The following is a 24,191-nucleotide window of genomic DNA, read 5'->3' on the forward strand; positions in this document are numbered from 1 at the left end:
CTCGCCGATCACCGCTGGTCTAACCTGCGCAGAACTGGCTCATCTCGAACACAGCCAATGGCTCGAATACAGCAAAGCGGAGTTGGTGATGTACTGCGTTGTATGCCGGAAGTATGCGACGACAAAATCGTGTTTTGTTGAGGGGACAAACAAATTCAAACTTGAATACGTTATTATGTTTGTGAATGTGTACAAAATAAAGGTTTATTACATTTAAAACGGTTCCGTTTTTATTTTGACTCGTTTTGGCAGCTGACCAGTGGGGCCGGTAGATTCTTGGTGGGGCCGGTAAATATTCAGAGGTACCGGCCCGGCTGGCCGGTTGGTTTTGAAGTTAATGTCCACCCCTGACGTTACTTTGCGGTCAGGGGAAACCGTTTCTCCCCTTGCAACAAGCAGAGCAGAAAATCTGTCGCAGGTGTGTAGAGGATGAGGGCCATGGATCTTAATCTTGAGGCAATAATGGCGCTGTGCGTTGAAGAGGTCACCACAGGAATGGCTAAGAAAAGAGCTCTGAGCCCTAGCTGCACCAGAGTTGTAGGAACAATAGACTTTTTTATGCTCTTGATTGTGCAAGCGCTCTCAGTAATTTGGGTTGAAAATGGATTTTCTTAGAAGTCCGATTTTTGCAGTGGCTTTCATTTAGCACTTGACAGGCACAATAGATTGTTGGGTTTGTAGGATCTGGCTTAGGAACATAGAAAAGTACACTTCAGGTCTACAGTTAGAATTTCATCAAAAGGCTACACAAGAAAAACTTGTTAGTGTCCAAACTTTGGAAGAATTTTAACCCAAAAAAGATAAAATAAAAAGTCAAGTAGAAGCTGAGAGGGACTCAAAGTAAGAAAGTAAAGTATTGAAATAAAGTATTGATTTGGCACTCATCACAATAAGAAAAATCACAAAATGCTTCACAAACAAAACAAGTCATGAAGTTGTAAAATTATCATTAAAAAAACAACAAAATATCATGAAATAAAGATGAAGAATAGTTAAATTTAGATTTAGATTTAGAAGCAGTGGGAGAGTCAAGCTTAAGTCAGAAGTCAATTGTACAGATGAAAAAACAAAAAGTAAAAGCAACGTTAAATAAAAGGGTCTTCAGCTGCTTTAAAGGTCCCGGGTTGGAGCAAGAGGCTTTAACTGCTCCGTAATATAGGGAAGGGCCCTGAAAGTTATCATCAGGATTCTGAAATTAACTCTAAAGTTACTGGGTAACCAGTGCAGAGACATCCGAACAGGAGTCTTTTTCTTCTTCCGGCTCTTGGAGGGTGCAGACGCTTTTTTCCTCCTCTCCTCTATATCTTATCCTCAAGGCCCTTTGTCTGTCTCTGTGTGCTGGGTGCACGGCTGCTTCTGCATTTTGTCTGGAAACTGCAATCACTAAAATGGATCTCGTCAGTTGGTCACTCAACGCGATTGATAAAATTTTTTCAACGAGGAGAATGGGAGAAGGGGCTCCCGGATGCCCCTCCGGGACAGACCCAGTTGGACACATCATGGACTCCTGGAAACAGTGGAACTTGATTTGTTTATCTCAGCTGTCTGTGGAGGACTCTGAAGATGTGTGGATATTCGTGGTGTTGGTGTCAGGTTTCCTGCTCACTGGCCTTGGAGGCTACCTGGCTTACCAGAAAATTAACGAGTTGTCGAGGAATATTGGCCTGATCCCTGAGCTCAGAGATGGATTGCATCGCGCTGTGAATTCACAGACTCACATAATTGTCGAGATGAATCGTAAGCTTGGAACTTTGGCCGAGATTCATTCATTGGCACAAAAGATGGATGCCATCAAGGAGAGAGTGGACGAATCGGCACGGACTGGGATAGTTTAATGTCCATTATTGGGATTTTGAGAGGTCGAGGACCAAGGAACTGTAAGACAGAGAGGAAATTATCTCTTGTCTGGCCCCAAAACAATTTCTAATCGGAATCTGGCGCCCTTGAGCCTGCAAGGCTCCAACGAAAACTCCCCCCTCAGAAGATATGTGGAATGTGTCATCGCTATGGCAACTCACTTCTGTCTCCTTTCCCAGCCTGGGCGGGACTGCGGGAAGGCCTCTGAATCGTTCCAGGGTCCCTGCAACCCTCCAACCCTCAATGCTCCTCCCCCATCCACACTGAGGTGGCATGCGCTGCTTAGCAGGAACTGAAGTGGGGATAGTCCCAACCCACCACCCCACCTAATGGACACTTATGTTGTGTTGTCTGAAGTCTGTTGCATATCTGTCTGAGGTGTTTTTTTGCAGAGCAAAGCTGCCCTCCCGGTGGAGGGTAACTCTGAAGTGCCTTTTTTCCCCTCCACCTGAACCAATCCTCATGTAACCCTCTTATCTCTATTAAGGTAGCGCGACTAAGGGTTGCGAATGACCACAGTCACCAATTCTTGTCATGTGTCTTGCCCATGTATGTCTGATCTCTGAATTGTGTGTACTGAAACTCTAATTTCCCTCTGGGATTACTAAAGTATCTTTGATTTGATTTGAGTGATGTGAGCTCTTCTGTTTGCTCCAGTTAGGAGCCTCGCTGCAGAGTTCTGGACCAACTGAAGGTGGTCAAGAGCTTTTTTGTTAAAACATGTGAAAGGTGTGTTACAGTAATCTAGACGGGAGGAGATAAAGGCATGGTTAACCATTCCACATTCAAGCTTAAACACCAACCGTCGCGTCACAATTTGGAGATATTTCTCAAATGATGAAAACTGTTTTGGACAAGCGTTTTTGAGTGGCCTTCAAGAGACACCGATTGGTCAAAAACACCTAAATTCCTCAAGTGTTAAAATCTGACTATAAAGCCAACGCCATTTCCAAAATGGGATTTCTCTACCCAGTAATGTACACGCATGGTGACAATCAAAACAGGATAATTGTGAGCGCACGTTGTAGAAGCATACACTTATTAATGCCTGGCTTTGATATTTTTTTTGTGTGACGCAGACACACAAAATAATTATCTTGCTGAAATGTCCGCCAGACTCGGAACTTGTTGCACCACGGACCGTCTGGCACCAATTACACATATTACGAGCGTATGAGTGCATTCTGGAGGATAAGTTCTTGCACCCTCTAGTGGCACAAAATATATTACACCCCAACTCAGCAGAAGGACTTGAAGCAGATAAGCGGGCAAAACTACTTTACCCGGTTGCAACATTAACGACAATTAACTGGTTAATTTACATCCCCAACTCTAAGCATTTTTGGTTTTCATTGGTATTTTTTTAAACTGTTAAATAATAATTTGAAAAAAGCTTGATTTTGAGAAGCGGCGCACCTATATTCTGAAGTATCTTTGAAGGTTGTGGTTTCTTTCCATCATTAGTTTGAAGATTACTGTGGGTGTGGATAAAAATCATAATTTATAGGACATTCTACCTGGCCGTGATGGCGCTGGTCTCATTAGAAGGATAAATTAGTTGGTTTATTGTCTTAAAATGGACTTGTTGGGTAGAGAACTGAGATGATCAATAAACCATCTCACTATGATCATCAATATTTTTCCAGGGAGGGAATTATCGTGAGACAGATGTGAAACTTCTGTCCAATCTATTTGAGTGATTAAAATTAAAAACAAGACTTTTCTTTTTAATGGGGGATGAGGCCGAACGAAAACAATGAGCAGATAAGCAAATTTAAAAGGTGAGGATGAAGTCAAACAAACCCTTCCAGCCACAACAAAACAAAGAGTGCTTAATAGCATTCAACTGCTTTAGGATGTGCTAATAATTCACATTTACCGCTGAGAATATGTTGCTTCTTCATATAAAGTACTTTATTCATATCCACTGTTGGCTATGAATGTTTAATCGCCCCGTTGTGAGGTGGTTTTTCCCATGAACTACACAGGCCATATGAAACTAATAATGTGTGTGTGGGGGGGTGTCCTATAAGTGAGTGAAGGGTCAGCTAATGTAACATTACATTATGATGGTTTCCAGTCGTATCTGGGTTTGTGCTACATAGGATCAGATGGATCATATTAGGGATGTCCCGATCCGATCACATCAACGGAAATCGGCCCCGATCACGTGGTTTCAGACTCGATTGGGACTCAGACTTTACTTCCCGATCCAAGCCCCGATCCGAACTTGGATACTGGGTTCATATTACAGGAGAGCAACTTGGTTCTCCGTAAAGGTTGTCAGGCTCCCCTGATGCCCTTAACTTACACACCCAGAAGGAGCCCAAAAAAGATCCAGTTTCTACCTTTATTATATTATTTATATGAACTCAGTAGCGGATTCTTTTGAGCAGAGATGCAGAGCGGCAGACAGACCGCTGATTATTCATGAACTCCTGCTGCGTTCTGCACACGGCCACAGTAGGGATGGGCGATATCTTGTCGTTTGCGATAAACCATTGAAAATTCTCCTCACAATAAAATTTTGACTTTTCACGATAATAACGATAAGTCCCATTGATGACGTAGTTTTGTGCGCGCCTGGTTCACGAGCAGAGTGAAAACAAGCATGGTGGAAGGCAGAGGCGACGCTGAGGAGTAGCTTGTTAAAAAGAGAGGAGCTACCTCAGCAATTTGGAACTTTTTTGGTTACCTAAAAGCAGATGAGGAGCAGACTACGGTGTTATGCAAAGTTTGCAGAAAAACTGTGGCTACGAAGGATGGAAACACATCCAACTTGTTCCACCACCTCAAACACAAACCGGTGTACGAGGAAAGTCTCAAGATACGTGAGGCAAAGGAGGCATCGACTACGAGTGGACCGAGGCGGAGTAAGACAACCTCCACGCAGATGAAAATTACCAGCACTTTTGCTAATGCCGTCCCTTACGATAAGAAAAGTAAACGATGGAATGAACTGACGGACGCAGTGGCGTTTTGTTTGACGAAAGATGTGTTGCCGTTCCAAATGGTGGAAAAAGAAGGATTTGAGCGAATGACTCATTAACTGGAACCAAGATACAACATGCCCACGCGGAAATACTTTTCCAAAACAGCCCTGCCAGAGTTGTATGAAGAGTGCCGCGGTAGGATAAAAACGTTGCTGTCTAAAGTGGATTGTTATGCTTCAACTGCCGATATGTGGAGTAGCAGAGCGACTGAGCCGTACATCGGCCGATGACGCAGAGAAAACTGAGGCTGAATTAAACAGCCACCTGCATGGGCCACTTGCAGATGGTGAAAGCAATCCCCTTGCGTGGTGGAAGGTACATGAGGTGAACTTCCCTAACATCAGTCGTCTAGCCAAAAAGTACTTGTCCATCCCTGCCACTAGTACGTACACCCCCAGAGAGGGTGTTCAGCGCTGCTGGAAATGTAGTGACATGCCAAAGGTCTCTTCTGAACCCAGTTACTGTCTTCTTGACCAGAAATCTGAAGGTGTGAGCCCTGTTCTCTCTTAAAAGCTACCAAATCACACTAGTATGTGTGTTATACAAGTTGCACTTCAGACATGTTCGTGTCAGCCTCATTTCTACATTTTACAAGAGTGTATCAGTGTTTAAAGTTTAATACACTGTTATTTCTTTTTATTTATTGATTTGTTATTATTTATTGTCATATTTTGCATTATTTTGTAAAATGAAAACAGCTGGGATATTTACTTTTCAGTACAGTGTTTGCACTATCTTTATGTAATGTTCCATGGGAAAAGGTGTTGACAGCTTAGCTACCTAAGTACTATATTAGCATTCTAACAGTGGCTGTGTCTCAATTCAGGGTCTGCATCCTACGTCGGCCGGATTCGTCGGCCGGTTACGTCACAGCACCGCGACTCGGCCTGTCCCAATTCGAAGACTCCTTCAAATGCGGTCGACGAATGCGGCCTTCTTTTCGCCTGAATGAAGGATGGGTCCGGTGTATCCTTCAATAGTTAGCATTTCCCAAGATGCCTTGCGGGCCAGCCGGCAGAAAAACTTAAAAACAATGGCGGACAGTGAAGCGGGAGCTGTCGGAGAGGATTGCGCATATAAATGTCAGTATAAACTTGAAAACTGTTAGGTTAAGGACTTTTTGTGATACATGAACGTTATTTTAGTTAGAAATGTAACAGTAAAAGTGCTTGTATTGCGGTCTCGGCTCGTATGTTCGGCCGCGCTCGGTGTCGTACTTCTCCCGCTACGTTTCCCCCTGATTTTAATAGAAGTTTGTATTTTAGGAACAAAAGAGAAAACCAGGGAATTTATTAAGCTTAGGGCGGAGATGGACCACATCATCACTGGAGCCAAGTATTCGGCGGCTGTGGCATGGAGGTACAATAACATCTCATAATTTAAAAACTCGTTTGAGTTTATTTTTTCTGCGAAAACATGAAAGGAATAACCCGTTGTCCTCTTTTCTCTTCCTGTTTCTTTTCTTACATGTTTGTTAAGACTATTCTGGAGAAAATGGGCATCCAGGGGAAGGTGCCAGCGATGACAAGCTTCTGGAGCTGATCTGGGAGGACATGAGGCTGCAGAGGGAGGCAGAGCAGCAGAGGGCTCAGGAGAGAAGGAAGAACTTTGACAGCTTTTTACTTTGCTAGAAAAAAATGTTTAAGGAAGATTAAACATGTACATGTAAAAGAAATATCTAAATAAAATCAGTTCTGCATTAAACTCTTGAATTTTATTTTTGTTTACAAAGGAGAATTGTTTACTAGAGGGTATCCGCTGGGTCTTAAAGTCTTAAAAGGTGATAAATCGGTTGTGGTCAAATGAAGACCCTTAGAAAATATTAAAAACTATTATCACATCTTTGCTCAGGCTCAGCTTGTCTAAAGTATTTTCTCTGAATTAGCTCTCCAACGGTCAAGGAAATGATTAACCCCCAGAGACCCATGGTTGTAATATTACAACATCAGATTTAAGTCTACAAAAATAAACCTTCCCCCTTTTTTCCTTTTTAAAACCACATTTACATTGCTAATAGGTCCTATTGTTCAGTTCTGCAACACTATTGGCTGTTAAAATGTGTAAATAGGCCCGTTTATCTGGACTAGAACAACACGTGAAAGGTTAAAAAAAGATTTTGCAGTTGTTTTCTAAATTTGGGTTTCTGGGGGTTAAAAAGCTAAATAAAACGTCGAGCTCCATCGTTTAAAGTTCCTTCTCCCTTCTGCCCAGCGGTTCCACGGTTGCTAGGCGACGGAACGTTCGCCGAGGGAGTTCATGAAGGCTAGGCCTGTCCAAATTCACAGCCGTTAACATCCGGTCTATCCGGCCGACGGGGGACGCAGCCCACGTCGGCCGGGTGGGCTGGGTCCTTCGAAGGATGCAGACCCTGAATTGAGACACAGCCAGTATGTCATTAACATTGTTTCACACAAAAGTGTATACTTTATCAGGTAACATTAACAAGGATATTATGTTATCAGGTTTCACTTACAGTGGTACTCTGTTGTAATTTTGAAACAACTGAAGGCACTGGAGAAATGCTTTTCTTTTGCTTATTGTACTATTTTTGCTACTGTTTATGCACAAAGTACAAATAAATACAGAAGCTGTTTACATTTTAAACTCGTCATTATTTGAACCATTGTGTAATCATCACTGTATGTATGTATATTATATATATATATATATATACACACATGTTATCGTAATAAATACCTAAAATTTTCGTGATAAAAATTTTGAGCCATATCGCCCATCCCTAGGCCACAGTAACATTTTCTAAGTTTCAAAGTGGTGTCACCAAAAAATATATAATTAGCACACAGTCATTCGTGTCCGTTCATTTTCTCTCTGATAAGTTACGTCTGTATTTGAGCATGACGTGTGGAAGCGCTCGCGCTGCCCCCGCTGCAGCGTTCGTCACTGCCGGGCGGGATGGCGCACACTCCGCTTTTTTTGTGGTCAGTAGATCAATTTGAACTACTAGTTAAAAAGTTACTTGTGAGATGAAAAAGAAGGAAGCAGGCCGGAGTTTTTCTGGAGGGCTGGGAGATGCAGGAAGATCAGAGCCAGACAGGACAGGAAGACAGGAAAATAAAAAGCAAGAAAACAAAACAAAGTTCTTGAAAAGTAAAATGTAGGTAGATTTATCCCACTACACGTTTGTACCTGTATAAAGCAATCATTTATCAGCATGTAGTATTTATGTAGTTGATACAATTCAGATCATCTTCAAAACTCCGTCCCATGCCCAGGGACGTATCTAAGCATTTTGGGGGCCGAGGCAAAATAGTCCCCCTGCCAGGTATTTTGTGTTGAAGTGCTATCTGTTTTATATTAGACTTTTTATATTTGCAATAATGTCCAAAAGTGAAGAATTTACGTTATTTATTACTTGATTGTTCAAGCTATCTCACAGAAGTGATCTGTTGTTAAAAATTAAAATAAAAAGGTAATTAAAATAAAATAAGGAACATTCTGGAACTGTTTCTTACTTTTCTTTCTTTTTTTATGTATCAATAGTATTGGATCGGGACTCGGTATCGGCAGATTCTCAAAATCAAATGACTCGGACTCGAAGGCAAAAAAACCTGATCGGGACATCCCTAGATTAAATACCACAGCTCAGATGAAAGATCAAAGGGATTGCAGTTTTTCTTTACAAATTTAGCCAGATTTGGCCAGATTAGTACTAGTTGGCTATACTGACCTGGTATCTGGTAAATCCGGTCTTTCCTGCTGTACGGTGTTACGGGTAGGATTTGACTTGCACTATTTTTACACTTTTGGAAGCCATCCGAGGCTTGCTTTGTAAATCTTCATTATGGATAAATGCTTGTGCAGCTAGAGCTGAGGGGCTATGGCGTTATTCCAGAAATAAAAAATCTAGAGAGGGTGCAAACTGCACTCTGGTACAGGATTTGCATTGCATTCTTTTAGAACAAAGATGCCATTGTTGTGCGACTTAAGACGCAGAATGAATGAATGAATATATGTAAAAGATTTAAAGTGGGGCTCCAGTCTGATTACACTTTGTCAGTAGGCTGTAAAAACGGCTTGAAGGATGAGATCAAAAGTGCCCTTCTGTATAAACTGGCCTATTTGTATGATGACATATCTATGTCATAAACTCTACATGAACTTTGTCTATGAACATGAGCCAAAGCCCCTCTAGGAAGAGAATCAGACAGACATTCAGAGATTTGGCATGTTCAAAAACACCGCCCGCCCACCCACACCCACACCCACACACACACCAACTAACCTGGCATGTGGGACATCGATGCTGGATGAGACTACTTTGCGTTTCTGCTCCAGCAGAGACACTGATCGGGCGTCGGGGTCCCGGCTAACACGCTTGCCGTCCGCCAGCCTTGGTTCCTCCACCGCCTCTGAACTCAGGCAGCCCCCCTCCACCTTTTGGCCTTCTGGGACTCCGTTACTGGAGCTCTGCTGTAAGGGGATAGAAACGGGATAAAGGGAACGCTCGTACACTCAAGTTTTCAAACCAAGAGGAATGAACGTGTCAAACCGTTTGGCAGCAAGTGGGCCGAATCCAAAAATTATTTAAGCCGGGTCTGGGCTTTATCCAACTTGCGCCTAAAATATTGAAAATAACTATTTACATTTGAAATGAAGGCGTACACTATGTCAGGATTTGATGTGGTAGGATGTTTTAGGACCCAAAAATGCAGAAAACCAGATGAACGAGGCAGGAGGTGGATGATGAAAATAAAATCCTTTATTAGGAGTAGTCCAAGAAGCAGGGAGCCCAAACCAAAAAATCCAAAAATCTAAACTGAGTAATCAAAAACTTCAGAGAACTAGGAACACTGGAAAACACTGGAATCACTAGAAGCTAGGAACAGGAACGAGACGAGGCTGACAAGAACAACAAGCAAACATTAATGGACCGACAAGAACACAGAGACAAGGAGGGCTTATATAGACAGGGAGGAGCAATTAGGGAAACAGGAAGCAGGTGTGTGGAGTGAGGCTGGAGGGAAGGCAGGTGACAACAATTATCTGGATGGGGAAGAGAACCAGTGGAGGGCAGATAAACCTAACACTATGTAAAACACAAAACTAAACCTAAAGACTAAGGGAAGAACTCACACAAACACATACACACACTGAGACACACAAACTATGAACTGGGGAACAAGAGGCTGTGGCTATAACTTAAGACACACAACAGAGATGCAGACAAAGGACACATGAGGGCGCTAAGAGAACACAAAAGGGAATCCAGAGAGGGATGGAGAAACATTAGGAGACACATGGGGAAAGACGCAGACAAAGGACACATGAGGGCGCCATGAAACACAAAAGGAGAACCTGGAGTGGGAACTGGAGGGCTGGGGAACAAAGGGACACAGAACATGACACACTATGGTTGTTTTAGAAACATTTCCAGTCTCTTGGGCCAGTAATAACTTTGCCAAAACCTATTGAAAAGCTGAAAAGTGGTCAGTTACAGAAAAGCAAGGCTGTTCTTCCTGCAGACATTCTGGCGTTATGAGGTTTTCAGCAACAAAAACACGTTCAAGAAAAAGAAAAACAAACTTTGCATAAAATCTCTTATCTCATTTCATGTACACAAGTGTTAGATTCACACAATTATTAGTCAACCTAAATCAAACAACTGCTAGTTATAAATAACAGATGTAAATATCAAATATATTCATTTAAAAAACATTTTACCAACAATTTTTTTTATACAATTGACACTCAGCTTTATAAAAATACAATTTCACACTCTGCTTGTAGCTAAACAACAAAACCAAAGTGTCAGGAGGTGTCTGATGTGGCACTTAAAGAAAATAAATAATCTCGGGAGGCTCATAAGCAGCTGAAAACAATTTGCGTCTCTAAGTGGAAGCAATGAAGAGGTAAAACGCTCCAAGGAAATGTCAAAGCATAAGCAAAGTGACTCACACAACTGTCCGCAACAACACTAATGTGGGCTAATTTAGGCTAAAGTGTGTTTCGGTACTTCTGCAATGTGAATACATGGAAACGGCACTGATGTAAGCAGAAAGCAAAATTCACTAAACATGAGACGGAAAGCTGATCAAAGCCGCTCGTTCATTTGATCCGAGTCAAAAACACTGAAATCTGAGGCTAAATCAAACCTGGAGTGGATATATTCGTTTTTATTTAAAAAAAACAGTTTCAGAGGAAGTTCAAAGGTCAAAGATCAAAGGCATAATAAATGATCCCAATCGTGTCTGTTGACTCGTGTTTCCTCTGTTGCTTGGCAGCATCTGTATTAAAAGTTAGATGTTAAATGTTTGACGTCCAAAGCTGTAATTTTACAACTCATTTCACAAGCAACTCTGTTTAAAATGTACGTGTTGACTGAAAACAAATCAATCACAGAAAACTGGAAAATTCTCTTCAAAATGAAAACGCTCGTTTTCAAACGATGAGTCAGCAACTACTTTAAAACAAAGAGTTAAGCACGTTACAGACAGGAAATAAATACATTTTACTTAAGTAACTGACTAACGCACACAGGAGTGGCTCAGTGTCACGAGTCGGGTCACACACACACACACACACACACGCGCGCGATCCATACGACACTTGTGAAGAGGTAAATGTGTAAAACAACAGCATTTAAGAATGCCGAAAGTTTTGTAACCTTTTTTTATAAATCAGTAAATTCATTTAGTCCTCATGGGCTTCCGTAGAAGGAAACATGGAATTAATATGGCATCGCCCAGACATAGGGTTCTTTGGTATGTTCTTACTGTGTCTTGTTTCTAACTGCATTTTTGTCCTTTACCTTGCTGACACATCAACAAGTTTTGCAGTCGGCAAACGAAATTGTTAGCGAGGTAAAAAAAACTTTTCTGTGTTTTAAAAAGAACCAAAGCTAAAGCTTCTAGTAAATCCACTGTGTTGATGTATTTTACCAAGTTTCCTCTATGCCACAGTTTTGGCTACAGGAGTTAAAGTTTATGTCACAGAGTAAAAGTTCGGCAGACGCGTTTGTTAATATTTGGCTGCTGTGCGCCGGGGGGGGGGGGGGCTCGGTGCTACACACAGACAGCTGGTGTGATCAGCTCTGAAAAGTGCTGATCACAATTTGCAGGTGATGTTTATTTTTCACGGAGATCGGCCGCGGATTCCTCTTCCGGTCGGTATAGTAGGAATTGAAATAAAAAACTTTGAACGATTCCAGGAAAAACTAACAGTTGGTCCCGGTTCCAATCGATGCCCGACGCCCAACCCCCAGTTAAAAGGGAGTTTTCCTCTCCACTGTCGCTAAATGCTTGTTTAGTATGAGGATTGCTGTAAAGACTGACACTAGTCTGTGACTTGATGCAATTTGCTGGGTTCCTTATCTAGGAAACTTTTTACTGATTGGCTTAATGAACTGACCGGTATTGGAATGTTTACTATGTGAAGTGCCTTGAGATGACTCTTGTCGTGATTTGGCGCTATGTAAATAAACTTGAATTGAATTATCATTTTTGAAAGGTATGTAAAAGAATGTAATCTCACTCAGTTTAACCATCTTTTATTTAAGGTAGTTTAGTCCTCATATTTTATTTTCTGTGAATTTGGAAATATTTGCTCTTGACTGCCTAAGGGAAACAGAATATTTTAGGGGAACATAATTTCCCACAACACCCGTTTCACTTGGATCATGGTGCGCTTGATGTAAACAAACTGGCTGCCTCTACCAGCTCATGGATATGGAGCAATCACTGCCTGCTTGTTAGCCACGGCTAGTAAAGGAGGGTTAGTGAGCCGGGAAAATGCTGTGGAGATCAAGTAAACAATGCTGACTTAGCCACCAGCTAATCGTGACTCACGGCTGGCGTGGTGGAGATGGGCGTCACGAGCGGCTTGTTAGCCATAGCTAGAACTGGAGACAAGATGTGTATGCTGTGCGTAAACTCCCACAGATTACCAGCCAAAGGAGACCCGTGTAGTTGAATTAGCAAACGTCATTCTTCCAGAGCGCACTGCTGCCCTCTGCTGTTTCTGTCAGGTTACAGTCACAGTCCAAATGCATAACGTGGAGCTCGTATGTCCCTGAACACTGGGACGTAATTTTGGGGGGGGACGGGTGGGACATGTCCCCCCCACTTTTTCAAAAGGCAGTTTTGGTCCCCTGCACTTTTTTCCGTCCAAAAACAATATTACGCTCCATTAAATGGATTTGGTTGAGCACTAGGACCGAAACGGAAACCGGTTTACTATTAGACCCGCCCAAAAGCTAATCTATTGGCTCTGCTGATACTTGCTAACGTATTATTGGCTGTTGCTGCTGTCACTCAAGTTGGAAACAGTCCGAACGTGCTCACGTTGTTTTGCTAGTTTGGAGCCGCTAGGGAACACCGGTACTGAGTCACATCGTCAACTAGACGCTGTGTAATATCAGCTCAGCTCAGCTTCCATTACATAACATTTGAACAACTGTTCATTTGTGAGTTTTTGGTAGTTAGGCACAGCCAGGAGGCAGCATGTCAAGAAAACGAAAAGTGGATATAAGAGACTTCTTTCAAAGTCAAAACGTAAGTTGGACGTGACACCCCTGCATTAAGCTCAGACTCACCTCCTCCTTCACAAACATACTCAAAACTAACTTTTACAAACTCATCTCCTCCACATAACTGACTCCTCAGACACAATTTATTCGTATTATTATAATTATTGTTTTATTATTATTACTATTATCATCATAATTATTATTACTAGTAGTAGTAGAAGTGTAACTTCAAAACTTTTATCATTTAACTTTATTGTAAACTTATCTATTGCAATGTATATGTTCACATTAAAAAGCTCTGAAAAATGAACAGTATCATCATCGTCAACAGATTTTTTTAAGCTTAATGTCAAAGATGTACACTTTTCATTAGATTTATCTTATTTTTTCCATTTATTTTTTGTGTGTTGAAATGCAACAACTGTTTAAACACTTTTAAGGGAAAAACATTTAATATGTTTTCATACACTCAAATGTTAGGGTGATGATCATGTGTAAAACATTAGTTCAGCATGTCCTCTAACACAGCAAATGAACAAACGGCCAGATCTCAGGAGGGACCGTTTATGTATAAATAATTTTTATACTTTTGACTAGGCCTGGGAATGTAACAAATTTTGCTGGACGATATATTGTCCAACAAATTGTTGATGATAAACGATATCATTGTCAACATTATCTAGACCAAAATAACCACTAATATAATGTTAATATATCATAATAATGCAAGTACACCCTTTAAAATGCAACAAATAAACCTTAATTTAACACTGAAATGTCCAGAACCAGAACTTCTAAATGAATAAAAATAACAAACAAAAATTGAATAAAAAAGGAATCTCACTCCCTGTTAGAAAATGTTGCACCAAAAACAATAAAAAAAGACCCAAAACAATAAATACAATGGCCTATCCATTGTCAACAGCCAAAACTGCACTTCAATAATGATAATAAATAAAAATAATAATAGAGTTGTACATTTTTTAACTTTGATATATATATATATATATATATATATATATATATATATGAGGATGGAAAAATTATTGAGATGGGCACGTGACGTGTCAAGGGGTCTTTACATAACACCCCCCACCCCAAATCCGCACAAGCCTGCTGTGTCCCCCCCCACTTCTGAAATCAAAATTTCGTCCCTGCCTGAACAGCTACTGTATTTTAAGATGGTGGATTACCATGAAGCGTCAACCACAGTTTATGTATTTAAAAATGTCAAATTTCAAGTTGAGAGGAATATTTAGAACTGATGTTGGTGACAAATATTAGTGAAAAAGGGCAATATTTCAAGTCATGATACAGAACTGAGTTTTTGTTAAAAATTCATATGCAAACATTCACTGTTTTTTTTTTTTGTGTGTGTGGTGCAATTCAAACTCTGACTGCTAGGTGGCGGCCCTTTTTACTACCATTCATTCTGACGAAACAACAAAATCTCACAATAACACTGGATGTGTCTCGGAGGGGTCTAGCTGGAGTTTTACAACTAAATTCTGTCTAAAAATTGCAAAATATCATCTGACTTTTAGTTTAGCAATATATCATATTGCCTCCCCCATTTTATAATGCATATTATATTGCCTGATTGTTGCCAATACACACCCGTAGTCACAAACCATAACTAAAAAAATAATCATTAAAACTGAATCAAGAAACAATGTGTTTTGCCCTTGTTCTGCCACATTTACTTGAATCTGCTTTAAGAACTGCCACGAAGTTCACAAGTTTGTTTAATTTGGAAGGCAAAACAAACCGAGCTTTCAAAGCACTAACTAAACAACTAAATATTTTTTATTGATCACCTTGTTTGGAAGCAAAATCTTAATAAACACTTAGTGTGTTATGCAGAACTCTTAAAAACACCTCCCATGTCTCCACAACTGCACCCAGGGGTGGCCTGTCTGGCACCCAGAACAGAGTCAACTGGCCTCTGTCAACAACTTTGCTCCACCGATTCTGGCTTTTAAGGAATGCCTAACGCCAGCGCAACAAAAACAAGTAATGTTTCTTTCTAAGCAACAAGAAAGTTGCCGTTGTTTGGGTCAGATAGTTGTACAAGTCAACAAGTGGCTTCCAAACCCCACCCCATCCTGCAAAACAGGGGGGATTCATTAGTAGTACCAGGCATGGTGCCAGGCATCCAGATTCTTTAGAGCATGCCACCCGTTGCCAACCTGGGGGTGCCCTCTTTGTTGGCCGTACAGCTGCTACTGCTCAAACTGAGTAAAGCTCTCACAAACAAACCTCACACTAAAAAATCCAAGTACCTAGATCTCCCAAATACACACCCGAGGAAAATCCCGTTGACATTTTACTACACTCTGGTGCACACTAGATGCAACACTGATGCACACGTGAATATACACACACACACACACACACACACACACACACACACACACACAGCAGACCCCGCCCCCTCTTGGTTTTATGGCTTGTTTTCGACCTCAGTGGGAATTGAGTCGTGCTGAAAAAGACTTGACCATTGTGTCGACAACCGGGCTGTGCTTTCAGCCTCAGCTGCACTTCACATGATATAGTGCCATGTTGCATACAAAAACAACAGCACATAAAAGCGGATCCGGAGTTTTCAAAGTTATATGCAAAGCCCTTTGTCAAGATATGACATTTATTTAAGTCATCAAAATGACAATTAACTAGTTTATGTTGGTTTTACAAGCATTTCAAACATGGGAGTGCATTTTGAGGGTTGCTGCTGGAGGAACTGCGGTTGGACGCTCACCACACGCTTCCTTCTGGGTTACAGAAATAGCTTGCAAGTTACTTCACTCAAAAAACACAAACACTGAAGTAAATTATAGCAAATCAAAATGTTGTGATGTTTATGGCTCTACGACAAAAACAGTGGTCATCCAAAGGCTGGGGTGTTTATTTGAGGCAACAGCTGTTTAGTTTGCGTGCTTTTTAAAAAATGGATAAATATTTACTCAAAATACTATCTCCATTCCGATTGCACAGGAAACCCATGTGATCTATAACTAACAACAGTATCTGGTAGTGTTAAAGTCCATATTTAAATATGTGTCAAGCTGCAGCGTGTGTGAATTAAACACGCGTTAAAAGATGCACTATTTGTACATGTGGATGCACACAGTTACACGAAACCAATCGCCTATGTGCAAATCTGCACGTCGAGCTCGTGCAAAACGCTGCAGTCAGAGCCTGTTTGCTTCCCTTCAAATTCACCCACCCTCTCTAGAAGCACATAAACATTGTGCAGGCCCTGTCAAGCCCTTTGTCCCACATATTTGTAATGACAGCGTAACATTTTGTAAATTTTGCAATCAAATTAACGTTTTTATACCATGACTTGTGCATTTTCTGACCCAGCCGGTCAAATTTGCCAACAGCGGCGGCGGCGGTGACACCATTAAATCCGCTCCGTGCAGGAAGCGGTTAAATGCCGCAAAACACCGCACAACAAAAACAGTGAAGCGCAGCCTGCCGGCCGGGGCCCTCTGCTTCACGCTTACACACACACACGCATACACGCGCGCGCACGCACACACCTTCAGGCTTGGCTTGAGCGGTCCTTTGGCTGCAGTGTGGCTGGAGCCCGCGGCTAGCTCCTCCTCGGTGAACTCCTTCAGGCTCCCGTCCTGCATTAGCACGGTGTAAACGCTCCGCCGGACCCCGGCGGCCGAGACGTCTCTGTTTTCCTGCTTGACAGCCTGGACCACCCCCGTGACCGGGGCACCGTCCCCCGTCGGACTCGTAGCATAAACGCGGCTACCAAGGACAGACCGCTTCACCAGGCGCCTGGTATGCATGTCCAAAAAGTGCGCCCCTGTATTCAAAACAGTCGACCCGGTGGATTTTATAAATAAATCGTCGAATTACGACCGGTAAACAACGTCGAGGAAAGCACCAAACCGCAGCGGGTGAACTAGTAAACGCTCCGACAACCCTGGCAAAACGTTAGAAAGCGGCCACATACTCGAGGGAACGCAAACTCCACTCAGCGTCCCGAATGCACCGAATTCAGAAGCACGTTGGAACCGAAGAACTTTGAATTAGCACCGGAAAACAACACGATAAACCGATTCATTCACCGCTACACGAGCCCCACATCCAACCGGCTAACAATCTCCGTCCGTTCGACCTGTTTGTTTTCCCCACTGCTCTCCTCAAGCGGAGGGGGCGGCGGGAAAACACGGACCAATCACCACGTCCCGTACCCGAAAAGACGTCCACACACGATTAAACAAAATGGCGCCCCTTTCAAAGAAAACCGTCTCGGATTCGAGCGAACGAGGGCGAGGACGTCGAGCCATGTCACTTGACTCGGCTATACAACTAGCGACTTTCGTTTATATTTCAAAAAACGGTGAAAAAACACAACCGTTAGACGGCTCCGGTTCCGTCTCGTGCGACATCCAGTCCGTCGTTTGTTTCCACCGAGTGGGGGCCTTTACCGGCGGATAGCTGCTTGTAAACATGTGCGGTTCAGCAGCAAAGGCGGGCTGCAATTGGACGCCGCAGCACACGCCTCCACAAGCCCCCACCGCACCCCTTTTTTCCTGCGAAGGAGGGAAATGCAACAGTGGAGGGTTCTCCATTCAAAACAATGACGCAAGGATGGATCGGAAACGAGAAGGGAGGGCATTTGAAAGACGGAAAAAGGGGGGAAGTTGGGCTACAGAAAGGAAAATTTCCACCAGACAGACAAGCTTTGTACTTTAACCCAGTTAAACATCCACATAACCTACTTTCCAAGTGCCACAAGACCACCAAAATACTATGATCTGGTTGCAAAAGCAAAATGAACTACACAAGTCTGCGTTCATGACTATGACAAACTATACATTTTTTTAATTTCTTTTAAAGTTTTTAATGTAAATTGAGACCATTTCAGACAGGATTTATATCATAAGTTACATCATATGTTCTGGCAGTTAAAAGACCCAAGTATGGCATCTGAAAGTGAAATTTGGTCAAGACCTAAATGTAGCTTACCAAATCTTGTTTCAATTACTTAACCTGAGCTGTAATTGAACAACAAGCAAAATACCACTCCAGAGTTAACATTCACCTTCAACTGGCCCAATTCTCCATCTGGAACAATTAAAAACAAACATAAGAAGGTATTATTGCATGGACAATAATGTTTAGGATGATTCAAGCCTTTAAAATACACATTAGGGTTATAAATTAAAGCACCGTTTTAGTACAGGGCTCGTGATCACACGTGAGTACGCATTGCATTCTGGGATGTGCGTGGCCATGTTGTGCAAGGCTGACAAGTGTAAACGCACCGTGAAACAAACAGTACTGCTGCAGCGAAGAAGTGGATTTGGATGAAAGAAAGTGTTAAACAACATTATAAAATTTAAAAAAGGATGCGGAATATACAGGTATAGGTTAAATAAAGACGTTGGGGATCAGTATGTGGACAAAATCAGAGTTATAAATGGTTTTGATCCACGTGAAAGACCCAAGACCGGAGCACTGATGATATTGTTGCCGCCGCAGTTCTGCATAACGGACATTTTCAGCTTTCTTGTTTGTGTTGTGAGTGGATGTAAATGTTTTTGCCGTTTTTTCTAGTAAAACAATCAAAATTGTCATCTCACAGAAGTGTTGCAGGAGAAGTTGTGTTGTGCATCAGAGTGCCTGCATTAGCTTACCGGTATGTGAGTGTAGCCTCTGTGTGTGTATGTGTGAGTGTGCATTTCGCAGTTGAAGGAAAGAAACAATGCATTAAAAACGTACACTATCTGTGTACCAGAACGAAAATACTCCAGATGGTGATGTTTGGTCGCCCCATAGCTGCGATCCAAGTGAGCCGACGACACTTTGTTAAGCTAGATACGTAATCTCCGTGGTTTTGCCTCCAAGCAGGAAAACGGTGAAAAGTTAGCTTGTTTTCCACCTTTATTCCCCTGGCGATCACATGTGTCATCCCCACAACACAGCAACGATTTACTAGAGTTGTGTAATTAAACCGAACAACTGAATAATAGATTGATTTAAGCCACAAGAACGAGACTGAGCGCGCTGTTTACAGTAGTAACAAGCAACAAGTAAGGACTCACATGCCTCCAACAGGGCGGACGCGTCGGTGATGACGTCACAATCACAAGCCCTATTTGGACTAGCCATGATATAATAATGGGGGCTTATCCGGGATGCCAATTTTGAAGCTAGTTGTGTAAATCTAAATTAATATGATTTTTGATTGTGTGTGTGTTAAGTTTGTTTTTGGATTTTCTCCTTTATCACCACCAGGGAGACCTGCGCGTTTAAATATTTATTTATTCTAGTGACCCTTGGGTGACCCCTGTAATGCATGGATTGCAACTGTTGCTCAAACTGCTATCTGTACTTGTTTTTATTAAACTAAACTGTTTATAATACTTCATGAATCAAATCTGGCAGAAAAGCAATAATTATAATATCCAGTCAAAATATGAGAAAATGCATCAAATAATGAAAAAAAATTGTAACAATGTTCTCTGTGGGAGAAAATCGTATGTAATCTTTCTACAATACAGCACTCAAGAGAATAAAACCACAACTTTCTTTCTTACCGTATTTATATTTTAATAGAATAATTCATATGATAAAATATATACATGCAGAGAATAAAGACCAGACAAAGCAAAGCAACAGATGTGCCCATAACTGCCAAAACAGGCTCTGCCCTTTGATCGAAGGCGGGTGGGTGTCAACAGAGTTGTCTGCTGGCTGTTTGGGGGTGGAGAGGGGAGGCAGGGGTGTGGGGGGTGGAGCTGAAGGAGAGGCTGAACTACACTCCCTGAAGGGGAATGTGTTTGACTTTAAATGGCTGACACAGAAGGCGAGAGAGCGTAAGGTAAGTGTCTACCGTCAGTATCCGTGTGTTGTCCTGATTAGATTTGGCACTAAAACACCCCGTTTGGTGTCACCTCAAAGATCCTTCACAGCATTCAGAGAGCATTATTAAATATGACTGCCAACAGCCCGATATGTAGATATGTAACCACTTCACTTCATGGGAACAATACTTGCAAATGTTTACGCTTCTCTGAGAGGAAAGTGCAAATAACACAATGACCTATTTGCAGAAATAAGCACATTTCTTCAAGAGCTTCAGTTACTCATCTTCGAATGTGAAATAGCAGGAGCAGATCACATTACAAAATCCTCTTTCACTGTAGGAGTGCTGGGGAAATGAAGCGTTTCAAATAACTATGATTTATGAATCGATTACCAGGCAGGAGGAGCCATGTTTGCCTAAATCAACAAACCAATTCCCAATATGTGTAGTAAAACATCATCTGAAACAGGAAACAATGTTAAAGAGCAAGTCACCCCCAAATCAACATTTTTTTCCTGATAAACTATGTAAATGTGTGTCTAATCGTGCTGCAGACACGTGTAGTCAATAGTTTTGCACTTTAGTGCATTTTAGTTAAAATTTAAATTTTCTGCCTAAAACTGTCAGTGTTGTGCCGTTGTCAGGTAAAAACTCTGCACTGCATTTGAATTCAAATCTGCCATCGCTATTGGCTAAGAGGTACCCTAGAACGTTAGCTGGTACCATATGATGTCACAATGTCGTTGTGAGCCTGAGTGTGTATTTGTTAGCGGCTTCGCCCTCTCGGGCTGCTAGGCAACAGCATTTGTTGCATTTTTCAAACAGGAAGTGAGAGTGAAGGGGAAGAAGAAGAAAATATCATTTCTATAGCGCCTCTCAAGATAAAAATCACGAGGGGCTTCACAAAAACAAAAATGTAAAAAATATAAAAAAGAATTTAGAAATGTTGAGAGTGGAGTAATACTCTGATAGGGGTGACTTGCTCTTTAAGTAATCTTGTTTTGATGTGGTAAGCTTATAAAAGAAATACAGTCTCACCAAAATGACTTCATTAGACATTGAACTGATGACTTAGATTTTTTTATTCTGTGAAAATGTTTTTGAAATTTTTAACTTAAAATTCAACTGCAGGATTTCCTCCTCAAAAGTTCAAAACTAGAATTTAAATGTAAAAATTTCATTAGCAGAAATTCTAAATCACAAATTTAACAGACAAAATTCAACCTCAGAAATTCAGCCGCAAAAGTCCACCAACTGAAGTGACCTCCTTACGACCAAAGCCAAAATGATTGTCGCTTGATTATGTCGAGTGGCTTTTAGCCAATCAAGTCGTGATTCTCTGATCACATGACACCAGTGAGGCATCGACTAGATTGAGTGACAATTGTTTTGGCTTGGGTCGACGGGAGATCAACCTCGTTGAATTTCTGGAGCTGAAATTCTGCCACTGAATGTTAGCTGATGTTGAAAATTTGGAGCTGAAATTCTCCAGGTGAATTATTACAGATACAAGTTTTGCTGGTGTAACCTTGCAGCAGCCCGCTGTAGCTAGCGCTACATGAACCAACTAATACTAAAATAAACCACAAAGTAAAAAGATCCAATCTGTTGAGCAACCATATTACAAATTCAGCAGCAACAAAGCCAGGTCATTAGTCAGTGATTTTGTAGCCTCCTTTAGCTCCCTCAAACTAATGAAGGCCATGCCGATGGTCATTCTAGTTTTAGCTATTTTCTTAGTCTCCAAACACATTACTCTCTTAAATTTAAATCCAGGCTCCACCATGATGGCAACAGGAAAAGCAAACTATGTTTTCTTCTTGCGCTTTTTACTAATGATCATCGAACTGAAAAAGCTAACTACTAGCATAGCAGCTAACAGCCGTAAAGCAGGTAAGGACCTCCCCCCTGTAGAGCACTTACACATTCCACAAAACAAAGTGCAGTTTCTGCAAGTTTAAATTATTCAAATACATAATTTCACATAATAAAAATTCAATGTCTAAAAAACCATATTTGGTGAGATTGTATTTCTTTCATAAAAGCTGAGAATTTATCTTTAAAAGCAAAGTGGCAACAACAACTAAAATACATGGATCACATTCGGTTAAAATTAAATATCATTCAGCAAGACTCTGACATTATTTAGGTTTTACAGATAAAAGTACCACGCTTTCCTTAAAATGCAAGTACCAAAATGAAAGTACCATCAATCTGATTGATTAACACTTTGGGTTACGATTAATTTTTCAAGAAAAAGTCTCATTACAAAAAATCCAACAGTCACCAGTGTTTTTATAGAATACTTTGGACGAAAAAAGAAAAAGCTGGTTAAATCAGTGCTTCAACTTAATACCTTAGCTGGTATGTCGTCAATACAAAGTACAAACATTATTTGTTTTTACCCTTGCTAAAATGCATTATATGCAAAAATTTTGCATAAATGCTACTTAACGGTGATGTTCTAAATAAAGCCAACTAATTATGTACCATTACAGTAATTAATCTGACTCAAATCTACCTTATTACTACGTCTTGTACCAAGAAAAGACTCAACAAGATAACAAAAGAGTAAAGTCATATCAGTGTCATTTCCACATATGATAAGTATTGTGATTTCTTTGAGAAGTCTTTTAAAACAATAAATCTTTTAACAGTAACAAAAACGCGTACCAAACTGGCCTCACAACTCACTTTGTATCTTCACAGAAATGCGACGAACCTCTAGAAAATCCTATTTACTTCTGTCTAACAGACATATTCAATAACATTTCACAATAATAAATTCTTTTCAAATAAATACAGCATACTTTTTTACAAAAAATGTTTCCACAGATGGTAAAACACCTAAAACCCTTTTGTGAAAATCCTTTTGTTTTGTTTTACGTTGAGCCAGTAATGAAGTCTATAGTTCGGCCTGATGTCATAAACTTTTGAACAAAGGGCACAAATTGGTATTTTTTTCTATTTTCGTGCCAACGATCTTTCACAGGAACATGAATGAACAATGAACAGCCCAGAAATACACCATCTGACACCTCAATAAAACATGGCACAGTCAACTAGAAGCCAGAAAGACTAGCTACTGCAGCGAGGGCATATGTAGCGTTACCTTCACATAAAACAGTAAGTGCATAAATTTCACATGAACGTACGGCACTGCATTCTTGATACCTTTTTGTTTGTTTTTAAAGAGGAACTGAGACACCCTTCATCTGGCATTTACAGAGCTGAATATGTGTTATACTTCTTTTGTTCCACACCGGAGTGTTTTTAAGACCTACCAGTACCAACAACGTTCACACAGTTGATAAATTAAAGGTGATCAGGTATGATAAACCGTACCCAAGCTGTAATAAAGGTGTGCACTCGCTACGATGGAAGTTAAAACATTTTTTTTCTTCCCCCAAGTCGCGCACCAACACAGTGATATCTGAATGAGAAAAATGTCTAAAATTGAAATTATTAGGTGGGGAAAAAAACTCAAAGACGGGATATGTCCTGCCGGAGACCCAACTCTCCCACGCTTTCATAGTCAGGCTCTCCCTTGGCGGCGTCTGTTCCCTCTGCTTCCACCCTTTGATCGTCGTCCGAGCTACTAGTCTTTGGTATGCGGATGGATTCGTAGCAAGGATCTGAAGTGTCTTCGCCGGGCAGGGGCTCATCGGGATGGGAGTAGATGTCTCGGACCGTGGCGTAGAGGTCACTGGAGGAAGAAGTCGGGACTAGACCTTTGAGCTCGGCGATGCTACTGTAGTCATGCTCCTTGTCTTCATCGTTTGCTGCATTGTTACAGTTTGTCTTTACTGTGGAGTACACTTCCGACTAAAAGATGGAAAAAAGACACGTGGAAACAATCATATTAACTTTTTTCTAACATTATTTTGTGACACATACCCCAAGAGCCAACAGACCATGCAAGGTCTCAATTTTCAAATACATTTCTAAGGATATGCAGCCTTCGAATTAGCATTCAGATGGAAAAGGGTCACTCTTAAGGACTGGAAAAGGTAGTCTA

At 41.2% G+C, this 24,191-nt stretch overlaps 2 protein-coding genes and 1 long non-coding RNA gene across 5 annotated transcripts in view; 1 reads left to right on the top strand and 2 right to left on the bottom strand.

Moving 5' to 3' along the window:
• The window catches only part of znf704 (zinc finger protein 704), a 67,529-nt gene extending 50,169 nt beyond the window's left edge, over positions 1-17,360 (bottom strand). The window contains exons 1-2 of one of the 2 annotated variants that reach the window (XM_070547383.1): positions 16,884-17,360; positions 9,097-9,281 (exon numbers count right to left, since the gene is read on the bottom strand). In XM_070547383.1, the coding sequence (XP_070403484.1) occupies positions 9,097-9,281; positions 16,884-17,144 (446 nt within the window). In that variant the 5' untranslated portion in view covers positions 17,145-17,360. Of the gene's footprint in view, positions 1-9,096; positions 9,285-16,883 lie in introns of both variants that reach the window. The other variant, XM_070547382.1, reaches the window with a different exon arrangement.
• Positions 5,862-6,445, top strand: LOC139064246 (uncharacterized). Its single transcript, XR_011517323.1, has 3 exons — positions 5,862-5,932; positions 6,116-6,209; positions 6,330-6,445. It is a non-coding gene; the product is annotated as an uncharacterized lncRNA (long non-coding RNA).
• A 6,116-nt stretch (positions 17,361-23,476) lies between the features above and the next one.
• pag1 (phosphoprotein membrane anchor with glycosphingolipid microdomains 1) overlaps positions 23,477-24,191 on the bottom strand; it is a 70,955-nt gene continuing 70,240 nt past the window's right edge. For both annotated transcript variants that reach the window (XM_054745175.2, XM_054745176.2), the window contains one exon: positions 23,477-23,998. In XM_054745175.2, coding sequence (XP_054601150.2) covers positions 23,657-23,998 — 342 coding nt within the window. In that variant the 3' untranslated portion in view covers positions 23,477-23,656. The remainder of the gene's footprint in view (positions 23,999-24,191) is intronic.

The sequence above is a fragment of the Nothobranchius furzeri genome, chromosome 19, assembly GCF_043380555.1.
Source record: "Nothobranchius furzeri strain GRZ-AD chromosome 19, NfurGRZ-RIMD1, whole genome shotgun sequence".
Classification (NCBI taxonomy): domain Eukaryota; kingdom Metazoa; phylum Chordata; class Actinopteri; order Cyprinodontiformes; family Nothobranchiidae; genus Nothobranchius; species Nothobranchius furzeri.